The sequence below is a fragment of the Globicephala melas genome, chromosome 18, assembly GCF_963455315.2.
Source record: "Globicephala melas chromosome 18, mGloMel1.2, whole genome shotgun sequence".
NCBI lineage: Eukaryota > Metazoa > Chordata > Mammalia > Artiodactyla > Delphinidae > Globicephala > Globicephala melas.
In genome coordinates, this window is record NC_083331.1 from 15,299,381 (window position 1) to 15,316,308 (window position 16,928).

General features: G+C 43.6%; 1 protein-coding gene across 14 annotated transcripts in view; it reads right to left on the reverse strand.

The window, feature by feature from the left end:
• The window catches only part of THSD1 (thrombospondin type 1 domain containing 1), a 52,820-nt gene that overhangs the window by 11,770 nt on the left and 24,122 nt on the right, over positions 1-16,928 (reverse strand). For 6 of the 14 annotated variants that reach the window (XR_009559726.1, XR_009559734.1, XR_009559723.1 and 3 more), the window contains 2 exons: positions 8,768-16,034; positions 7,998-8,193 (listed from right to left, as the gene is read on the reverse strand). Coding sequence is in view for 1 of the 14 variants with exons in the window: in XM_060287825.1 (XP_060143808.1) it covers positions 14,683-16,034 (1,352 nt within the window). In the remaining 13 variants the exon portion in view is untranslated. Of the gene's footprint in view, positions 1-7,856; positions 7,931-7,997; positions 8,194-8,214; positions 16,035-16,928 lie in introns of those variants that run through there. The other 8 variants (XR_009559731.1, XR_009559733.1, XR_009559732.1 and 5 more) reach the window with 8 other exon arrangements.

The window sequence follows — 16,928 nt, forward strand, 5'->3', positions numbered from 1 at the left end:
GGAATACAAATTGGAAAAGAAGAAGTAAAACTGTCACTGTTTGCAGATGACGTGATACTATACATAGATAATCCTAAAGATGCCACCAGGAAACTACTAGAGCTAATCAATGAATTTGGTAAAGTTATCAGGATACAAAATCAATGCACAGAAATCTCTTGCAATCCTGTACACTAACAATGAAAGATCAGAAAGAGAAATTAAGGAAACAATCCCATTCTCCATTGCAACAAAAAGAATAAAATACCTAGGAATAAACCTACCTAAGGAGGTAAAATACCTGTACTCAGAAAACTATAAGACACTGGTGAAAGAAATCAAAGATGACACAAACAGATGGAGAGATATACCATGTTCTTGGATGGCAAGAATCAATACTGTCAAAATGACTATACTATCCAAAGCAATCTACAGATTCAATGCAATCCCTATCAAATTACCAATGGCATTTTTTTTATAGAACTAGAACAAAAAAATCTTAATATTTGTATGGAGACACTAAAGACCCCGAATAGCCAAAGCAATCTTGAGGGGAAAAAACGGAGCTGGAGGAATCAAACTCCCTGACTTCAGACTATGCTACAAAGCTACAGTAAACAAGACAATATGGTACTGGCAGAAAAACAGAAATACAGATCAATGGAACAGGATAGAAAGCCCAGAGACAAACCCACAGACATAGATGGTCAACTAATCTATGACAAAGGAGACAAGAATATACAATGGAGAAAAGACAGCCTTTTCAATAAGTGGTGCTGGAAAAACTGGACGGCTACATGTAAAAGAACGAAATTAGAACACTCCCTAACACCATACACAAAAATAAACTCAAAATGGATTAAAGACCTAAATATAAGACTGGACACTATATAACACTTAGAGAAAAACATAGGAAGAACACTCTTTGACATAAATCACAGCAAGGTCTTTTTTGATCCACCTCCTCGAGTAATGGAAATAAAAATAAACAAATGGGACCTAATGAAACTTAAAAGCTTTTGCACAGCGAAGGAAACTATAAACAAGACAAAAAGATAACCCTCAGAATGGGAGAAAATATTTGCAAACAAAGCAACTGACAAAGGATTAATCGCCAAAATATACAAGCAGCTCATGCAGCTCAATATCAAAAAAGCAAACAACCCAATCCAAAAATGGGCAGAAGATCTAAACAGACATTTCTCCAAAGAAGACATACAGATTGCCAACAAACACATGAAAGGATGCTCAACATCACTAATCATTAGAGAAATGCAAATCAAAACTACAATGAGGTATCACCTCACACTGGTTAGAATGGGCATCATCAGAAAATCTACAAACAACAAATGCTGGAGAGGGTGTGGAGAAAAAGGAACCCTCTTGCACTGTTGGTGGGAATGTAAATTGATAGAGCCACTATGGAGAACAGTATGGAGGTTCCTTAAAAAACTAAAAATAGAATTACCATATGACCCAGCAATCCCCCTACTGGGCATATACGTAGAGAAACCATAATTCAAAAAGACACATACATCCCAATGTTCACTGCAGCACTATTTACAATAGCCAGGTCATGGAAGCAACCTAAACGCCCATTGACAGACAAATGGATAAAGAAGACGTGGTACATATTTACAATGGAATATTACTCAGCCACAAAAAGGAACGAAATTGGGTCATTTGTAGAGACGTGCGTGGACCTAGAGACTGTCATACAGAGTGAAGTAAGTCAGAAAGAGAAAAGCAAATATCGTATATTAACGCATATATGTGGAACCTAGAAAAATGGTACAGATGAACCAGTTTGCAAGGCAGAAAGAGAGACACAGATGTAGAGAACAAACACATGGACACCAAGGGGGGGAAAGTGGCGGAGGGGGAGCGGGTGGTGGTAGGATGAATTGGGAGATTGAGATTGACATATATGCACTAATATCTATAAAATAGATAAGTAATAAGAACATGCTGTATAAAAAAAATAACATTCAAAAAATAAAAAGAGAGGCAGATCTAACACTGGTTAATAGTGAGAGCTCTGGAGAAAATGGCCAGAGTACGATCTTGACGCCACATTTTCTCAGTGTGACTCTGGACAAGTTCTTAAACCTCCTTGGGTCTCAGGGTCCTTGTCTGGAGACATGTAGCTCACAAAGTTGGTGTAAAGATAAAATTATTTAATACAGGTAAGTGCCTTCACCAGTGCCTCACATGTAGCAAGTTCCCAACAAATATTAGCTGCGTTAGATTACACACAGTGGTTCCTGCAGCAAATGCCAAGCAGACTAGCCTCTTTGCACTTCACCCTTAAACGGCCACATCACACCCATTTAGCTCTAATATTTAGATATACAAACAGTGGTCCCGACTTCTGGTAAAAACATTGGCCAATTATTTCTTTAAAATCCTGGAACTCTAAGCATAAATAGTATAAGGGCTTGCAGCTACTTCTTTGTAGAAATGTAATTCCACATGTTGATTTCAAGGCCTAGTTCATTCCAACTTGGCCTACTCCCTCCTTCCTGGCCTCTGTTCTCATCTCCTGCCACTGGACCATCACTGCCAGAGACACTGCCTCAGGAGGGCTTCTAGCCCACCCCAAACTCAATCAACATTCCCTCATCCTGCTGCTGCTAGTTTTTACCAGCTTAGCTTTTTTAATACTCTCAGACTTTCTGATTTGCCAAAGCCCGTATAACTTCTACTTACAGTCAACAAGCAGCTGTTTTTATAGTCACCACACCCTCTCGAATGCTAGAAAACAACCCAATTCCATGACAGTAAATTTTTACTTTAAAATTGTTTTTAAATGGGATAAAAATCTTCCTCTTTCACTTAAGTTGTGTCTTATGGGATGGGTCATAAAACTTAAACTTAGTGATAGAACTTTGGATGGGTCATCCTAGCACAATAAATATATCCTGTAGTCTATCCACTAATCACTCACTGATGTTATAGGCTGGATAGGAACACTCCAAAATGAAAAATGGTGTTAGGGATCTGGGACATCTTTTTTCTTCTTCAAAAGCTTCCTTTAGTCTTAAACCAGATTTTAAATATATGGAAATTAAGTTAAAATTACTAAGGACTTTCCGCTTTTGATTCATATAATTTTCAAACAATCATTATTCATGAATATCACCTTATGAATCGTCAGAATCAATTGGTTTTTAAAAAGTTAGTTCAAGCAAACATCTTGGTCACAACGTTATTTTTTACAGCTGTGAGCAAGGAACCCATAGCAAGTTCCTGCTACCTCTCATATTTTAGAAGAAATCTTTCCTGTAATAACTCAGACTTGAAATTTAAATTTTTTTGTCATGCAAAAACCAAAGTTCAATATAATGAATGAGGGATCACATTACTGATTGGGAACACAGCACAAATGCATCAGGAGAACTGTGTTTTAATAACATGTGGCTCAAAACAGCCAAAGTCCAACCTCCATAAAATATTGCTCTGCCTTGATTTTCTTGAACAAAGAAGTTTCAGTTGGAAAACCTTCACTGTAGGAATTGTGCTAGGTTAGGAACATCTGGACTCAGCAATGGTCAGACAGAAGCAGATGGTGACTTCGTGGGAGGAGAGCTGTAGCTCTTCCACTGCTGAGAGCTACTCATCCCACATTTTTTCCCCCTTATTTTCCTAATAACAATAAACAATTAGGAAAACACGAAAATTGTTTAGATGTATCCATATAATCAGCTTCCAACGATATATTATAGTTCTAGAACTCACCAAAGAAAGTGTACATTTATATCACAGGATGCCATAGTAATAAAACGCTGAATGTCAATCAAAGTATCAATAGAGACAAATCATTTTTATATCAGAAACGTTTCATTGGATTTTGAATACAGACTAGTGCTTAATTTGCTGTCTCTCACCACCCTCACCCCTGCCCTTTAAATAAAAGAGAAATAGCTACAACATGGTTTAATGTATGTATATATATGAACCCTGGAGTTGGACTGCTGGCTTAGCAGTTCACTGACTGCTTGTACTCTTGGGCAAACAAGTTATTTATCTTCTTTGTACCTCACTTTCTTCCTCTGTGAAATGGGATAATGCCTTATAGAGTTGATGCATTAATTGAATTCATACATGTGAGCACTTAAAATAATGCCAGCACACAGTAGGCACCCAAAAACGTTAGAGATTTTTATTTTATTATAATCTTGCACCCGATCTACCTTCAGGCCGATCGTTTCTAGATTATAAAATTACTATTCTTTTCAGCACCCCAAAATGATAGGAAATCATGTATTGCCTTTGGGACCCATGGAAAGGACATGGTATTGGGTTCAGGGGACTGTTCCTGGCCAGGTGACGGTTGGGTACACTTGAGCAAGGCTTTATTCTCTGAGCCTCCCATGGCCATGCAAATTCAACGAGACGTCATACATCTATGCATCGAGGCTGCTACATGGAACGCACACAATAAGTGCTTCTCGATTATTGGAAAAAATACGTATCTGTAAGATCCTCTGGGAAATTACTCGTAACAAGCCCTTCTTTTCAAAGTGTTTCCACAAGTGGTAGCACTCCACAAAGCTCTTAAGAGAAATTAGGTACAGAAACAATGCCCGTAAGTTCTGAAAGCTTGGCTAAATCAATTTTGAAGAGTAAATTCTAATTTTAGGCCAGTTTGACCCCTAAATGTCTCTCTGGTTTCTGCTTCCTGTGAGCCTGGGGTGCCTGCCTTCAGGAGTCTCATGCATTATGTAAACGAGTGAAGTAATATCAATTGGGAGTGTTAGCAACGGTGGAAATCTGGCTTGTATCGGCATCATGAACAAAAGATTCTAATTCAAACATTTTGTCCAAAGGGTTAGCTGGGACGAAGTGAAAGAGTGGCATGGACATATATACACTACCAAATGTAAAATATGTAGCTAGTGGGAAGCAGCTGCATAGCACAGGGAGATCAGCTCTGTGCTTTGTGACCACCTAGAGGGGTGGGATAGGGAGGGTGGGAGGGAGGGAGACGCAAGAGGGAGGGGATATGGGGATATATGTATACATATAGCTGATTCACTTTGTGATACAGCAGAAACTAACACAGCATTGTAAAGTAATTATACTCCAATAAAGGAAAAAAAAAAAAGAAATAAAAAAATAAACACCTAAAAAAACCCCCAAAAACATTTTGTCCAAAACTCACCTGTTGGCTAAAGGCAACACTTAGGCAAGCAGACAGCTCTTGTTTTTGCTTTTTTAATTGGTATACCTAACAATATGAAGTTTGCATTAACTGATACTTAGTCTTATTTGCAGTTTTATACAGTTCTTTGCTAAACTTCTCGTACTAAATTCCTCGATGTTTACTCAGGATTGGCCTTTCTCCTCTTCCATTGTCTAACAAGGATGCTACCACCATGCAGGTCTTGCAGCTGTCAGCCAGAAGACATTATTAAGGGATGTGGCTAGCTGCTCCTGGGAGCTCATTAAAGTTGTATCCAGCAGGGTAGCTGGACTCATCCAACAGGAATTTGTAGACAGCCTACTCTGAGCATAACCACACATCATACAGGCATCTAAGCGGGTTTTCCTATTTCCTGATTTTACTCAAAGGATTTAGATTTAGGAAGTCATGTCATCAGTTTTCTTTCTTATTCCTTTAGAGGAACCAGCACCTTCCGTTTACCAGGAGCAAAACTTCTTGTTATTTATAAGTAAAATCACAGCAAATCTGCTTCTAATCTGCCATTTCTGAGCTTGCTTGAAAGTTGTTCTGAAGTCCGCTTAGATCACCTCAGTCAGTATATACGAAGCACCGGATACTCTGTTCAACCACACGCTGAGGGTTACAAGGTTTTTTGCCCTTCTGGAGTCTGCGGTCTAAAATGACCACCTGTGACTCTAGTAGCTACAAAATGGATAAACAGAATTGTAATTGCCCTATAAAAACAGATAAAATACAAAGGCGATTTTAGAACGGTAAAGCTTATAAATTGGTTTTCACAGCAGAGTTGCTGGGATGCAATGTAAAATAGCGTGATTAAAAAGTTTCGGTGAGCAAGGGCAAAGGCCTTGAAATTAGAGTGATTTTTACTGGAGTCAGTTTCAGTTTAGTGGAGGTAAAAGCCAGACTGCAATGAACTGAAGAGTGAATGGGGTGTGGGGGGAGGAGAAGAAGAGAAAAGAGCTGATGAAAGAGAAGGAAATGGAGAAATAACTCCTCCACAGAGCCTGACGCAATCAGGGAAGGGATGTGGTCCTTAGCACAGGTAGAAGGGACAGGGAAAAAGTAGACTAAGAAGGGTTTGAAAACAGATAGTTTTATAGATTGGAGGCCAGGCTGCACAACTCCAGAAGACATGGTTCAGAAGACTGTGGGAGCGTTGTGCCCTGGAGTTGTGAAACCGGGTGTTCCCATCTCCCTCCATTCATGCCATTTTTGCTGTGAATTAAAAAGCAAGAACACCTACTTTCAATAGAGAGAGCACAGGGATATCATGATGGGTTTTGACTGGTTGGGACAAGAAAATAGAGAAATAAATATGTAAAATCTACCAAAAGAGCTGATGTCAGAAATGGAAATGGAAGTTGAATCTAGGGACAAGTCAAATGGTGGCCAAGGGACACTGAAAGCTCGGATGATAGCTGGACCACACACTGGGCCCTTCACTCACATCAACTCACTCAATACCATCAACAGTCCAGCAAGAAGAGATTCTCCTTCCTTTATGGATGAGAAAACTGAAGTCCACAGCAGTGATGTACCACACACAAGCTGGGGGATGGCAGAGCCAAGATTCCAGAGACAGTGAACCTTCCCCTACAAGTGCTGCTTGAGACACGGAAGAATAGTATATACGATCCCTGCTCCCAGCTCTCACACACTAGTGGGAACAAAAGCATATGATAAATGGGACTTCCCTGGTGGTCCAGTGGTTACGACTTCGTCTTCCAATGCAGGGGGTGCTGGTTCGATCCCTGGTCAGGGAGCTAAGATCCCACATGCCTCATCGGCAAAAAACCAAAACATAAAACAGAAGCAATATTGTAACAAATTCAATAAAGACTTTAAAAAAAAAAGTCCACGTCTAAGAAAAAAAATCTTTAATAAAAAGCATATGAATAACTACAAAGCAATGAGATTAATGCAAAACTGGTTTATGAGTGAAGTACTGTGAGAGTACAGGCTTGTAAATTCTCTCGGGTGGCTATATATTTATGGTTGGCAGGGAGGGGCAGTGGGAATAAAGTCTCATGACTTTATTTATTTTATTTAAAAATATGTATCCAACATTTAACATTTAGAATCAGCAATTTCTTAAGTTTCTATGTAGCTGGTTATTATGAGCTTTATTTGCAGATTTTAAAAGTACAGGGACGCACATTTAAAGTTAAGCGCGTTAAGATACTAAAACCTTTATATTTCGTGTAAGGAATGAGGGAAATAAAAATATGTGTAATAAATAGTGTTGGCATAAAGAACCACTGGAAGGACAAGCATATGAGAAGGTGCCTAAGGGACTTCTCTGGTGGCGCAGTGGTTGAGAGTCCGCCCGCCGATGCAGGGGATGCAGGTTCGATCCCCGGTCCGGGAAGAGCCCACATGCCGCGGAGCTACTAAGCCCGTGTGCCGCAGCTGCTGAGCCTGAGCTCTAGAGCCCGTGAGCCACAACTACTGAGCCCGCGAGCCACAATTACTGAAGCCCGCGTGCCTAGAGCCCGTGCTCCGCGACAAAGAGAAGCCACGGCAGTGAGAAGCACGCACACCCCAACGCAGAGTAGCCCCCGCTCGCCACAACTAGAGAAAGTCAGCACAGAGCAACAAAGACCCAATGCAGCCAAAAAATAAATTAATGTTTTTTAAAAAAATTAAAAAAAGAAGAAAACGCTAGGAAAAGGAAAAAAATCCAACTAACCACGATTCTGAGCAATTGAGCAGCACGGGGTTGTGACACTGACTACAGAGAAGGAAACACACTTCTTGTCTCTGCTGTGAAGGAAAGTTTGCGTTAATGCTGTTTATTGTTACTGTCTATTAGACTCTAACAGACTCTCACCTAGGGACAAGCTGTAGAAGACTTAACTGTGGTTACAGAATGGAATGTAAATGTTCTCAGCCATGGAAATCTGAGTACATCCTGATGAGAAGTCTGGAGGTGGAAGCAGAGGTGGGGAGTCCAGGAGACGTAGGAGCTCAAATACCCTCCTCTCACAAAATGGAAAGCCAAGAGATGCTGTCTGTGTTTGGGAGAACTAAAAACAAAAGTTGAAGGAAATTAAACCTGCAAAAGTGAGTAAGATAAAAATAGTGATGTAACTACTGTGTGTGCGGGGGTGATATTAAGTAAAATGAATATCTGTCATTGCAAGAGTCAATAAGTAATGTCATAAAACAGTAGATGCATCGTATTTACACAGTTGGAGGGCATCAGCAGCAGAGTTAAAGCTGGGAAGCTAACAGTGGTTGCCTTGCAAAGTGGGACTGAGGCCGGGGAATAAAGAGCAAGGAACCATTGCTTTTTGTAAATCCTCCTGTACTATTCGCCTTTTTTTTTTTAACTCTGACAAAACCAAACCAAACCTAACAATCATACAAGGTTATGGTGAAGGTCAGGGATAATCGATTACTAATACCCAGAAATGTAATCGGTGAGCCATCTTGTACTGTTATTAGTAGGATTCGTTCCTGGTGTTAGTACCGGACCTCCAACCTCCCGCACCCTAGATTTTTTCCTTCCTTGGGGATCCTGAATGGCTCCCACCCCCAGCTGCCCTGTCTATTGTTTCAGCAGCACTCCAGCTGCGAGAATGGTCCCTCACTACTCACCTCTACTCCGGATGCCACCTTCGCTGCCGGGGTTGGATGTCCCATCCTGTGGTAATAGCTGTTGTCAGTTTCTCCCTCAACTGCTGGCAAAACACATCAAGCTGCATCTTGCTGTTAAACATCAACTGACATAAACTGAGTTTATCGGTTCAAATGCATGCATTTAAAAGCTTAATTTTAGCACACAACCATATAAATGCTCAATTAAAAATATAGCTCATAATATACAACCTCCTGTAGCAGTTTTTGCCGTTTCTGAGCTTTACACCATAGGAAGGCTTTAACAATAATCTCTATTTACAAATAGAGCAATATATGCTCATTATAGAACATTTGAAAGAACAGACATAATTGCTTCGTTCCTCTTCATCAGCTTGGGATACAAGCAGAAATCCCACGTTGTTAAAATTAGATGACTCTGAGCCTCCACACTGCTTCTACAGAGAAGGTCATTCTTTGAGTCCTTTGGCCTGAAGTACCTCTCAACCCCCCAGGAATGCCTACGCCTCCTCTTCCTGAGGTGTCACTCCAGCCAGAATTCTGGAAGTCATCCTAAACTCCTCTTTCCTCTTCATCCTTCAGATCTACTCGAAACTAGGTCCATGGATAAATTAAGTACTTCACCCGGGTCACATAGCTTTTGGTGGGTGGGACTTCGGAGACAAAATGTAGTGTTTAGGAGGTTTGCGCTAAAGCATGCTGCCCTTATGCTTCTGGGTGGCACAGGTGGTAGCTCCGTGGAGGATCTGCATAGAATCAAGTCTCCCCCAGTGCCCATTCCCTCCCCAAGAACCATCTCTTGGCATCACTGCTGTCATGTAGCTACTAAGTGTCAAAAGCAGGATTCACTTCTTCAGTGAATTTTTATGTCAAACAGTTATCTTTCTTATTTTGTTTTTTCAAAAATTTATTAATTAAATTTTCCAGTATTCAGAAAAGTTGGAAGAATAGTACAGGAACACTTACATATCCACCACCAGACTTCAACAACTGTTAACACTTGCCAAACTTGTTTCACTCATCTATTGATCTATCTGTTGAATATATCATTTCCAAGAGTTCCTTCCCATTTTCTGACTCTTCCTTTTTGTAGCATCATGTTCTTGTTTAACAGATGTAATATCATTTCCCATCTCTCTAGTGATAAGTAACTCATTTTGTAGGATTTTTATTTGGCTCTTCTTATATTCCCTGAATTATGTTTCTTCTGCGGTCACTTATTTTCTGTTTACCTTTCTTTGTCATACTGTAGGTTTTTCTCAAATGTTTGGTGACTCCAGTTGTCAGGCTCTTCTTAAGAATGAGATAGGAGAAAGGCTGACTCGGACTCTTAGCACGTATGTGGAACTTGCTGATTGGCAGGCTTCAATTTAGGGTGAATAGTCAGAGATCTGATTGTTGTGCTGAGGCCTCTCAAATGCCGGAATGTAGATGACTTTGTGCCGCGGTACCAACAGCTGCAGCTGCCCAAGTTTTCTCAGAAAGATCCTTCACTCTCTTTATAAAAGTCCCCTCTGGTCATCGGTTGGTTGGTTTTGGTTTTCTCTGTGATTGAACATCTAGTTGCTGGGGGTTCCTGGCACCAGAGTTGAGGAACAGGGACGGAGGATGACCATCTTGTATAGAGATCTTCACTATCTTCCATCTTCTAGTCATTCCGATAACTTTTCCGAGTCCCCAGCCTCAGCAAGGTTCTAGCACAGAGGGAGGCTCCCCTGTCTTCTGCAAGACCCTCCAAGCACAACCTGGGCTATAGCTTCTCCCACTCAGTGTTCTTCCATGTGCTTAGTCTTCCAGAAATCCATTGAAATTGCTTAGTCTCTTGTTCTCTCTTACTCAAGTCCCCACCTTGAACCTTCAGTAGCAAGGATAGGGATGATTATGCCCATTTTACACTTGAAAAAACAGAGGCTCATGTGATTAAGTGACTTGCCTAAGATCACACAGCTAGAACGGGAAGGGCCAGGATTAAACTTATATGCTTTTGACTATGCCAAATACTTCTTATCTTCCAAACCATGACTCAGCTTGTATGACCTGGAGAAACAAGCCCTTACATAATACGACGCACTTACAATATGCTGTCCTCTGTGTATAAAAATGACTCAGAAACTGCCCAGAATAAACTGTGCAATACCATTTTACAAGTTACATATCTAGAATCAAGTGAGAACTCATCAAAGTTGTAAAACAGCAGTTTTATATTTTGTGGGTCAGGTTGGAGTGGAACAGAGCTTGAGGAGAGAACACTGGTAGGAAGGGCTAGTCATCATTTGTGCAATTGTGGCAAGGGCGTGGCACACCGATGGCTCTCGGCTCTATGAAATAAATCCGCTTTAGAAGTCACATCTGGAGAGCAACTGACCCAACGAGGTGGGGCAGACTCCGGGCAGGGGGGTGAATAGAAGACTTGCTAGGAAGACGGGGTACCCAACCCACATGGAAGCCTCTCTCTCATATACATGCAGTATTTGTTAACTACTGTGTACAGACACTGCGAAAGGCTCTAGAGATACCTTCATCTTCAGCCAGGGAGGGTATTATCCCCAAAAGATAAGGATTTCTTCATTTTTGGATACTTCTAGAAATTAAAAACCCCACAGTATCTCGCAGGAACACATCTCATTCTTAATGGTTTAAGATTTAAAGTGTTACACAGAATTGTTCTGGTTCAACCACAAATATAGTTTGAGGGCTTTTGAATAGCCGGTCATTTAGTCAACAAATCTTTATCGAGCGCCTACGTAATGGCAGCCACTGGGGCTAGGACCTAGGGACATGCTCGTGAGGAACAGGAGATTATTTCTAAGGAAGTTAACCGCTTAACCACCAAAGACAATGCCGAAGCACCCACTTTCCTTTTTCTCAGAGACAGAGGTCAAATTCGCTTAACTTTGAAATGCAGAAATTGACCCACAGAAAACCGGGCTAGGCAGATGGTGAACATATTATATGCTGGTATTAATTCATTATTATATGCTGATATATTATATTATATGCTGATATATATAATATCAGCATATATTATATGCTGATATTAAGTTAAATGCATGATATACAGGGGAAGAACATAATTGAACAGAAGATCTTTCTGTTCATACTGTTTTTCTCTAATTTTCACCTTCCCCATAGCTGTTTTTGTCTCAGTCTGATAAAAACAATTTTTTGGAAATTCATTGTGAGGTCTGGACCAAGCACGCATACCTTCTGTCAAAGGTTGGCACACAAGCCTGTGAACTTGGAACGAGAACACAGCTTTCTAGTAGGACAAATAAAGAAAAGGGAGATTAAAACATCTGATTTCCTCTTCTTTCCATCAGTTGTCAGAAACCTTTGAATAATCAATTCCTCCAGTTCCTGAAAGGTGGATAGCTATTATTAAAGCATTTCCAAAAGGAAATACATGTTAGTTTTCAATAATAATGGAACAAATGAAGTGGTAATGCAACAAATATAAAAGAAAATTTTTAAAGTACAGTATCTGCATTATTTTATTTGTGATTTTTTTCCCCATCTAATTCCACTCTCTCCAATGGTCCCTGAAACCTCGCCAGCAGGCTGACATCCTGATAAATTCTAGAAGGAAGAAAGAAAACACTGCCTAAAAGGCAGGGTAGGTGTGGCAGCTAAGAGAGGTCATGGTGAACAAAAAGAAAGCGTAGCTACTCAAGTGTATGCAGATAAGGTGTCAAGTTCAAGGTCTGAAAGGAAGTATACCAGATTGCAGAGTGCCCACATGATACCTGATGACAGACTTCCAATGACGGAACCTGACCTCTAGGTTCTTTTGTGTAGCCCTCACTTCCAAATAAAGCAAGCTGCAAGACCAGTTCTCACATCAGGCGGCAGAAAGCTTCCTTCCTTTGGGAAAAGCTAGTAAAGGCATCTCTCTATGCCCTCTCACTGCAAAAAGGGCCAGATTTCTCAGGAAGTTTCTGCTGTTGGGAGAAGACTCAAAAAGGCTGTGAGGGCAGAATGCAAACAGTATGGCAGTTAGAATTAAAATATGAGTCCATGTCCGTCCAAGCCGGCAGGAGTTAGTTTCCTTCCCAAGCCTCGAATTCTTTATCTGTAAAATGTGGTAGGCAGATTGAATCAGAAAACATTAAGATTTCTTTTCTCAGGACTTCCCTGGTGGTCCAGTGGCTAAGACTCCACCCTCCCAGTGCAGGGGGCCCAGGTTCGATCCCTGGTCAGGGAACTAGATCCCACATGCCACAACTAAGAGTTCGCATGCCACAACTAAAGTTCCTGCACGTGGCAACGAAGACCAGGCGCAGCCAATAAATAAATACTTTAAAAAGACTTCTTTTCTCTACCTCCCTCTTTCTTCCAATTATAAAAGCTTAAGCTGTAAAATCATAATCCAGCCCACCTGTTTTCCATGTACTTGAGATTAATTCACATACTTTCTAAATAACATGGTATTATGATACTTCCGGCCCCAGGCTGGAAGCCCTGCCTCCACTTAAGGTATTGTTTTAAACCAAAGTTTACAGTGTCTGTTGATGGCCAAGATCCTCACTCTCCACCCCTCCTCCACCCCACCCTGAGGCCCCTGGGACTCAGTAGAGGCTGGGGACCCTACTCATCCCTCCTCTTCTCTTGCCCAGCCTGGGGGAAGGAAAGAGGGCAGAGGAGAGGTGGGCAGCCTTTAGCACCCCGCAGGGTTCTCGTCCCCTTGGGCAGTGGGCACAGGAGCCCTCTTACCAACCCTGGGCTGTTTCCTGGGGGCTCTCCAGACCCCTCTCTAGGACCAAGCCCCCCCATCACACTGGGAGTGTGGATTCCAGCAAAGGAGCTGGGAAAAAAGTGAGACTCTCCACAGACCACCTATGGGGGGGAACCCAACTTAAGGCCAAGGACTGGGTGTGTTGGATGCTTATGACACACCAGCCCAAGTCCCTTTGCTGAGAAGACTCCTTGGACTATTTCCCAAGAAACCGCCACATACATCCCTTTACAAGGCACCCCTCCCCTGTGTACTCCCCATCTGTGTTCTGTCTGACCAGCAACGAAATAGTAAACGTCCTCTATTAAAAAAAAAAAATACACACACCAGTTTCAGAATGACACTCCTGGGGTCCTGGCTGCAGCTTGGTCCAGGAGCACATAGTCAGCATCCTGATGCCAGGCAGCATCACTGCCCGGGTTCCAGTTGATGCTCTCCTGGGAGACAACACCTTCCTTTCCAAAATGTTTACTTTTTGCTCAGAACAATGATGGACAGGTCTTCATTGGACTCACTACCTGAAAGATCAGCTTCTTATATTCTTTCTCCAAAGCAGAACTAACTCACATAAAGTTTGTGTCGAGTCCCCAGCACTCTTTCTTGCGTAAAAAACAGTAAGATATCCCCCAACTCTGGCCTGAAAGTTCTTCTGGAATATCTTGTGGTATCACCAATTCTAGGTAACCTAGGAATAGCCATAATTGACTTAATCAGTCAAATATAAAACCTGTTCAATACTGCCCGCGCAGGAGTCAAATTCTGAAGGATTTAAAACTTAATAAATTACAGTTCGGGGTTGTATTGGCGAGCTTACTTTGTTCCAGCCCTTCTTCCTGTTGAAACTCTCAGGTTTGTTTCAAGTTGGAACCTGGCAAGTTGCATCTTGTCATTTTTCATATTCACATGAGAGACCAAGCCCTATTGCACTCGTTTAAATTTTTATTATCAGAGTTAGCAGTAATAAGCCAATAGAAACAGGATAACGAAGGGAAAAGCTCCGGATAAATAACTTCTTCCTTATGAATTAAAACACATGCGGACACTGGTGTCAGTTACCACCTCCCCACATCCTGTCCTGCTGTACAAATAGTTACACAAAACAGTCCACAAAACAATGCGAGCAGCTGATACCCTGAGGTGGGCAAAGGACCCCTGTTGTGTGAAGTCTCAGGCTGATCTCGGTCTAGATGACCAGCTTCTCCACACTCAGCGTACTCGTGGTTTCATCCTCTTCGTTTGACCCAAAATATCCCGGGAGGTCCAGCATCCCCTGCTCCGCCTCAGTGAGGCCGAAGGATGTGTTGTCGTAGTAGGCGAACTCCGGGTGGGCGGGGAAGCTCTGACATTTGTCTTTCCGACACTGAGAAGGGCTCAGAGGACTGACCCTCTGGTAGCTATCTCTGGGGGCCGGGGAGGAAGGCCGCTTCCTTGAGACATTCCTGTGACTGGGGGACGGTCCCCTCCGAGCCCGGTGAGGCTCCGTTCTCTCACCTCCCGCCACGAACGCTGCCTGGCGATCCCCCAGGTCTGGTTTCCTCGTGGGCTGCCCCAGGGTGTGGGGTTTAGGGAAAGGGCTTAACGGGCCACTGCTTCCACCTGCCCCTGGACAGTGGTCCCGTTTCTCCGGAAACAGGGCAGCGCCTCGACTCGGGGGCCGGACTCGCTCTCCCGCCTGGTCCCACGTCCGGCTCCTGGAGCTGTAGGCGGGGGCTTGCCGGGGGGTCAGGGTGGACAGGCTCCGCTCCCGGAACGGTCGGGCCTGCCTGGCCTCGTGGAAACTTGCCGTCCTCCGGAAATGGGACCCCCGGGGGTGGCTCCTCATCTGCGACTTGCGGAGGAGGCTCTGGCTGGGGCTGACGGCGCAGCTGGCCGGCGAGAGCGGGTGGTCCAGCCGGGAGGGGGGCCTGTCCCCGGCGCCGACCGCGGGCGGCTGCTCCAGGAACGGGGATTTGAGGCGGAACTTGCCGGCCGCGGCTTCTTCGGGGCTCTCGGAGCCTCCCGGGCGTGCGGTGACGGCGGCGTCGATGGCGGTGTCCGTCAGGGGGCTCTGGGACACGTGGTACACCTTGGTGGTCTCCGTCAGGCCTTTCTTCTTCATCTCCTTCAACTGCTGCTGGGCCAGGCGGTAGCTGAACAGGGGTGGGATGATCTTCTGGGCGTTGGACTGGAAGCTCTCGCTGCCCGAGGTCTCGTCATCGGGGGGCGCCGGCACGCTCCGCCGGTAGGTCAGAGGGATGCCCTGGCCCGCGGGGCTCCCCGCCGGCCCGTCGCCAGCATCTGAGAAGCTGCCACGGGGCTCGCTCAGCTCGCAGATGTTCTCCTCGTCTGAGTTCTTCCGGCAGCCGGGCGCGTGCAGGGAGTTGTGGTGGACTGGGGTGCTGCACTTGGGGGCGCGGCCCAGCTTCCGCCACAGCGTGATGAGCACAGTGGCCACAATGATGAACAAGCACAGGGATATCCCAGTGACCGTCACGATGTTGTTGGACTTCACGGGAGTCTGGGGCTGGAAAGGAGACGGACTGGATGGCTGGAAAGCTACAAAAAAAAAAAAAAAAAAGGAAGAACGAATGCATTCTCTAGTATTGTTTTCTCTGCCTGGGTCTAAGGTCTCTGAGTGGCTCGCTCTAATTATGTAGCAATTAAAGAAGGAAGGAAAATAAACAAGGACTGGGATTTCTGGTCTTACATATATTTCTGCAGGCAGGCTTTTAAGCCAAGCTGAAAAACAGACACTGGTAGAAGCGAGGTGAGCAGATGAGCCACAGTCAAGGTGGCTCACTGGCTCTTGCTGACACTTGTCCCCAGTTTTCTACAAAGAAGCCTCATGAGGAACGTTTCAAGGTAAAAATCAAGGTTTTTCACTTAAGGTAAACATGGGATATCTATAATTAAATGTACCTTTGAGATGCACCTCTGAAAATTTCTGCCAAGTGTAACACTTGGGATGCAAAACAGTTTAGGCAGGTTGTAGCTCAATTTGCACATCTCAAGAGAAATTAATAGGTGAAAAGAAGTCTTCCAGCAACATACTACAGCTCACTTTTCCGTCCCAGTGTCCAGGAACTGCCTTTCCTAAGTGTTGAAGCCTCTGCTCTCTCACTCTTGTTTTCTCAGCTGTTCACTCCCCTTCCTACCTTCTATGTGGCATTGATTTTCCTTCTTCTTCCCTGCTCTCTCAAACTGGTGTGTCTCACAGTCATCAAAATGTTTCACCAAGACTCAGATGCCACCTGGGGCCTCAGCCTGGAGTACCCGGGAACCCGAGACCACCCAACGCCACCAGGCCTCACCTCTCTTTCCTCCTTGGTCACTGTTCGCCATTCAAGCCCTTCCAGTCACATGTCCTCTATCTCTTCCTCCCATAGTCTTATCCTCACCAGTTCTGTGCCGCATCTCCATCCTCCCACTGCTCCCCTTTCCCCTTTCCAC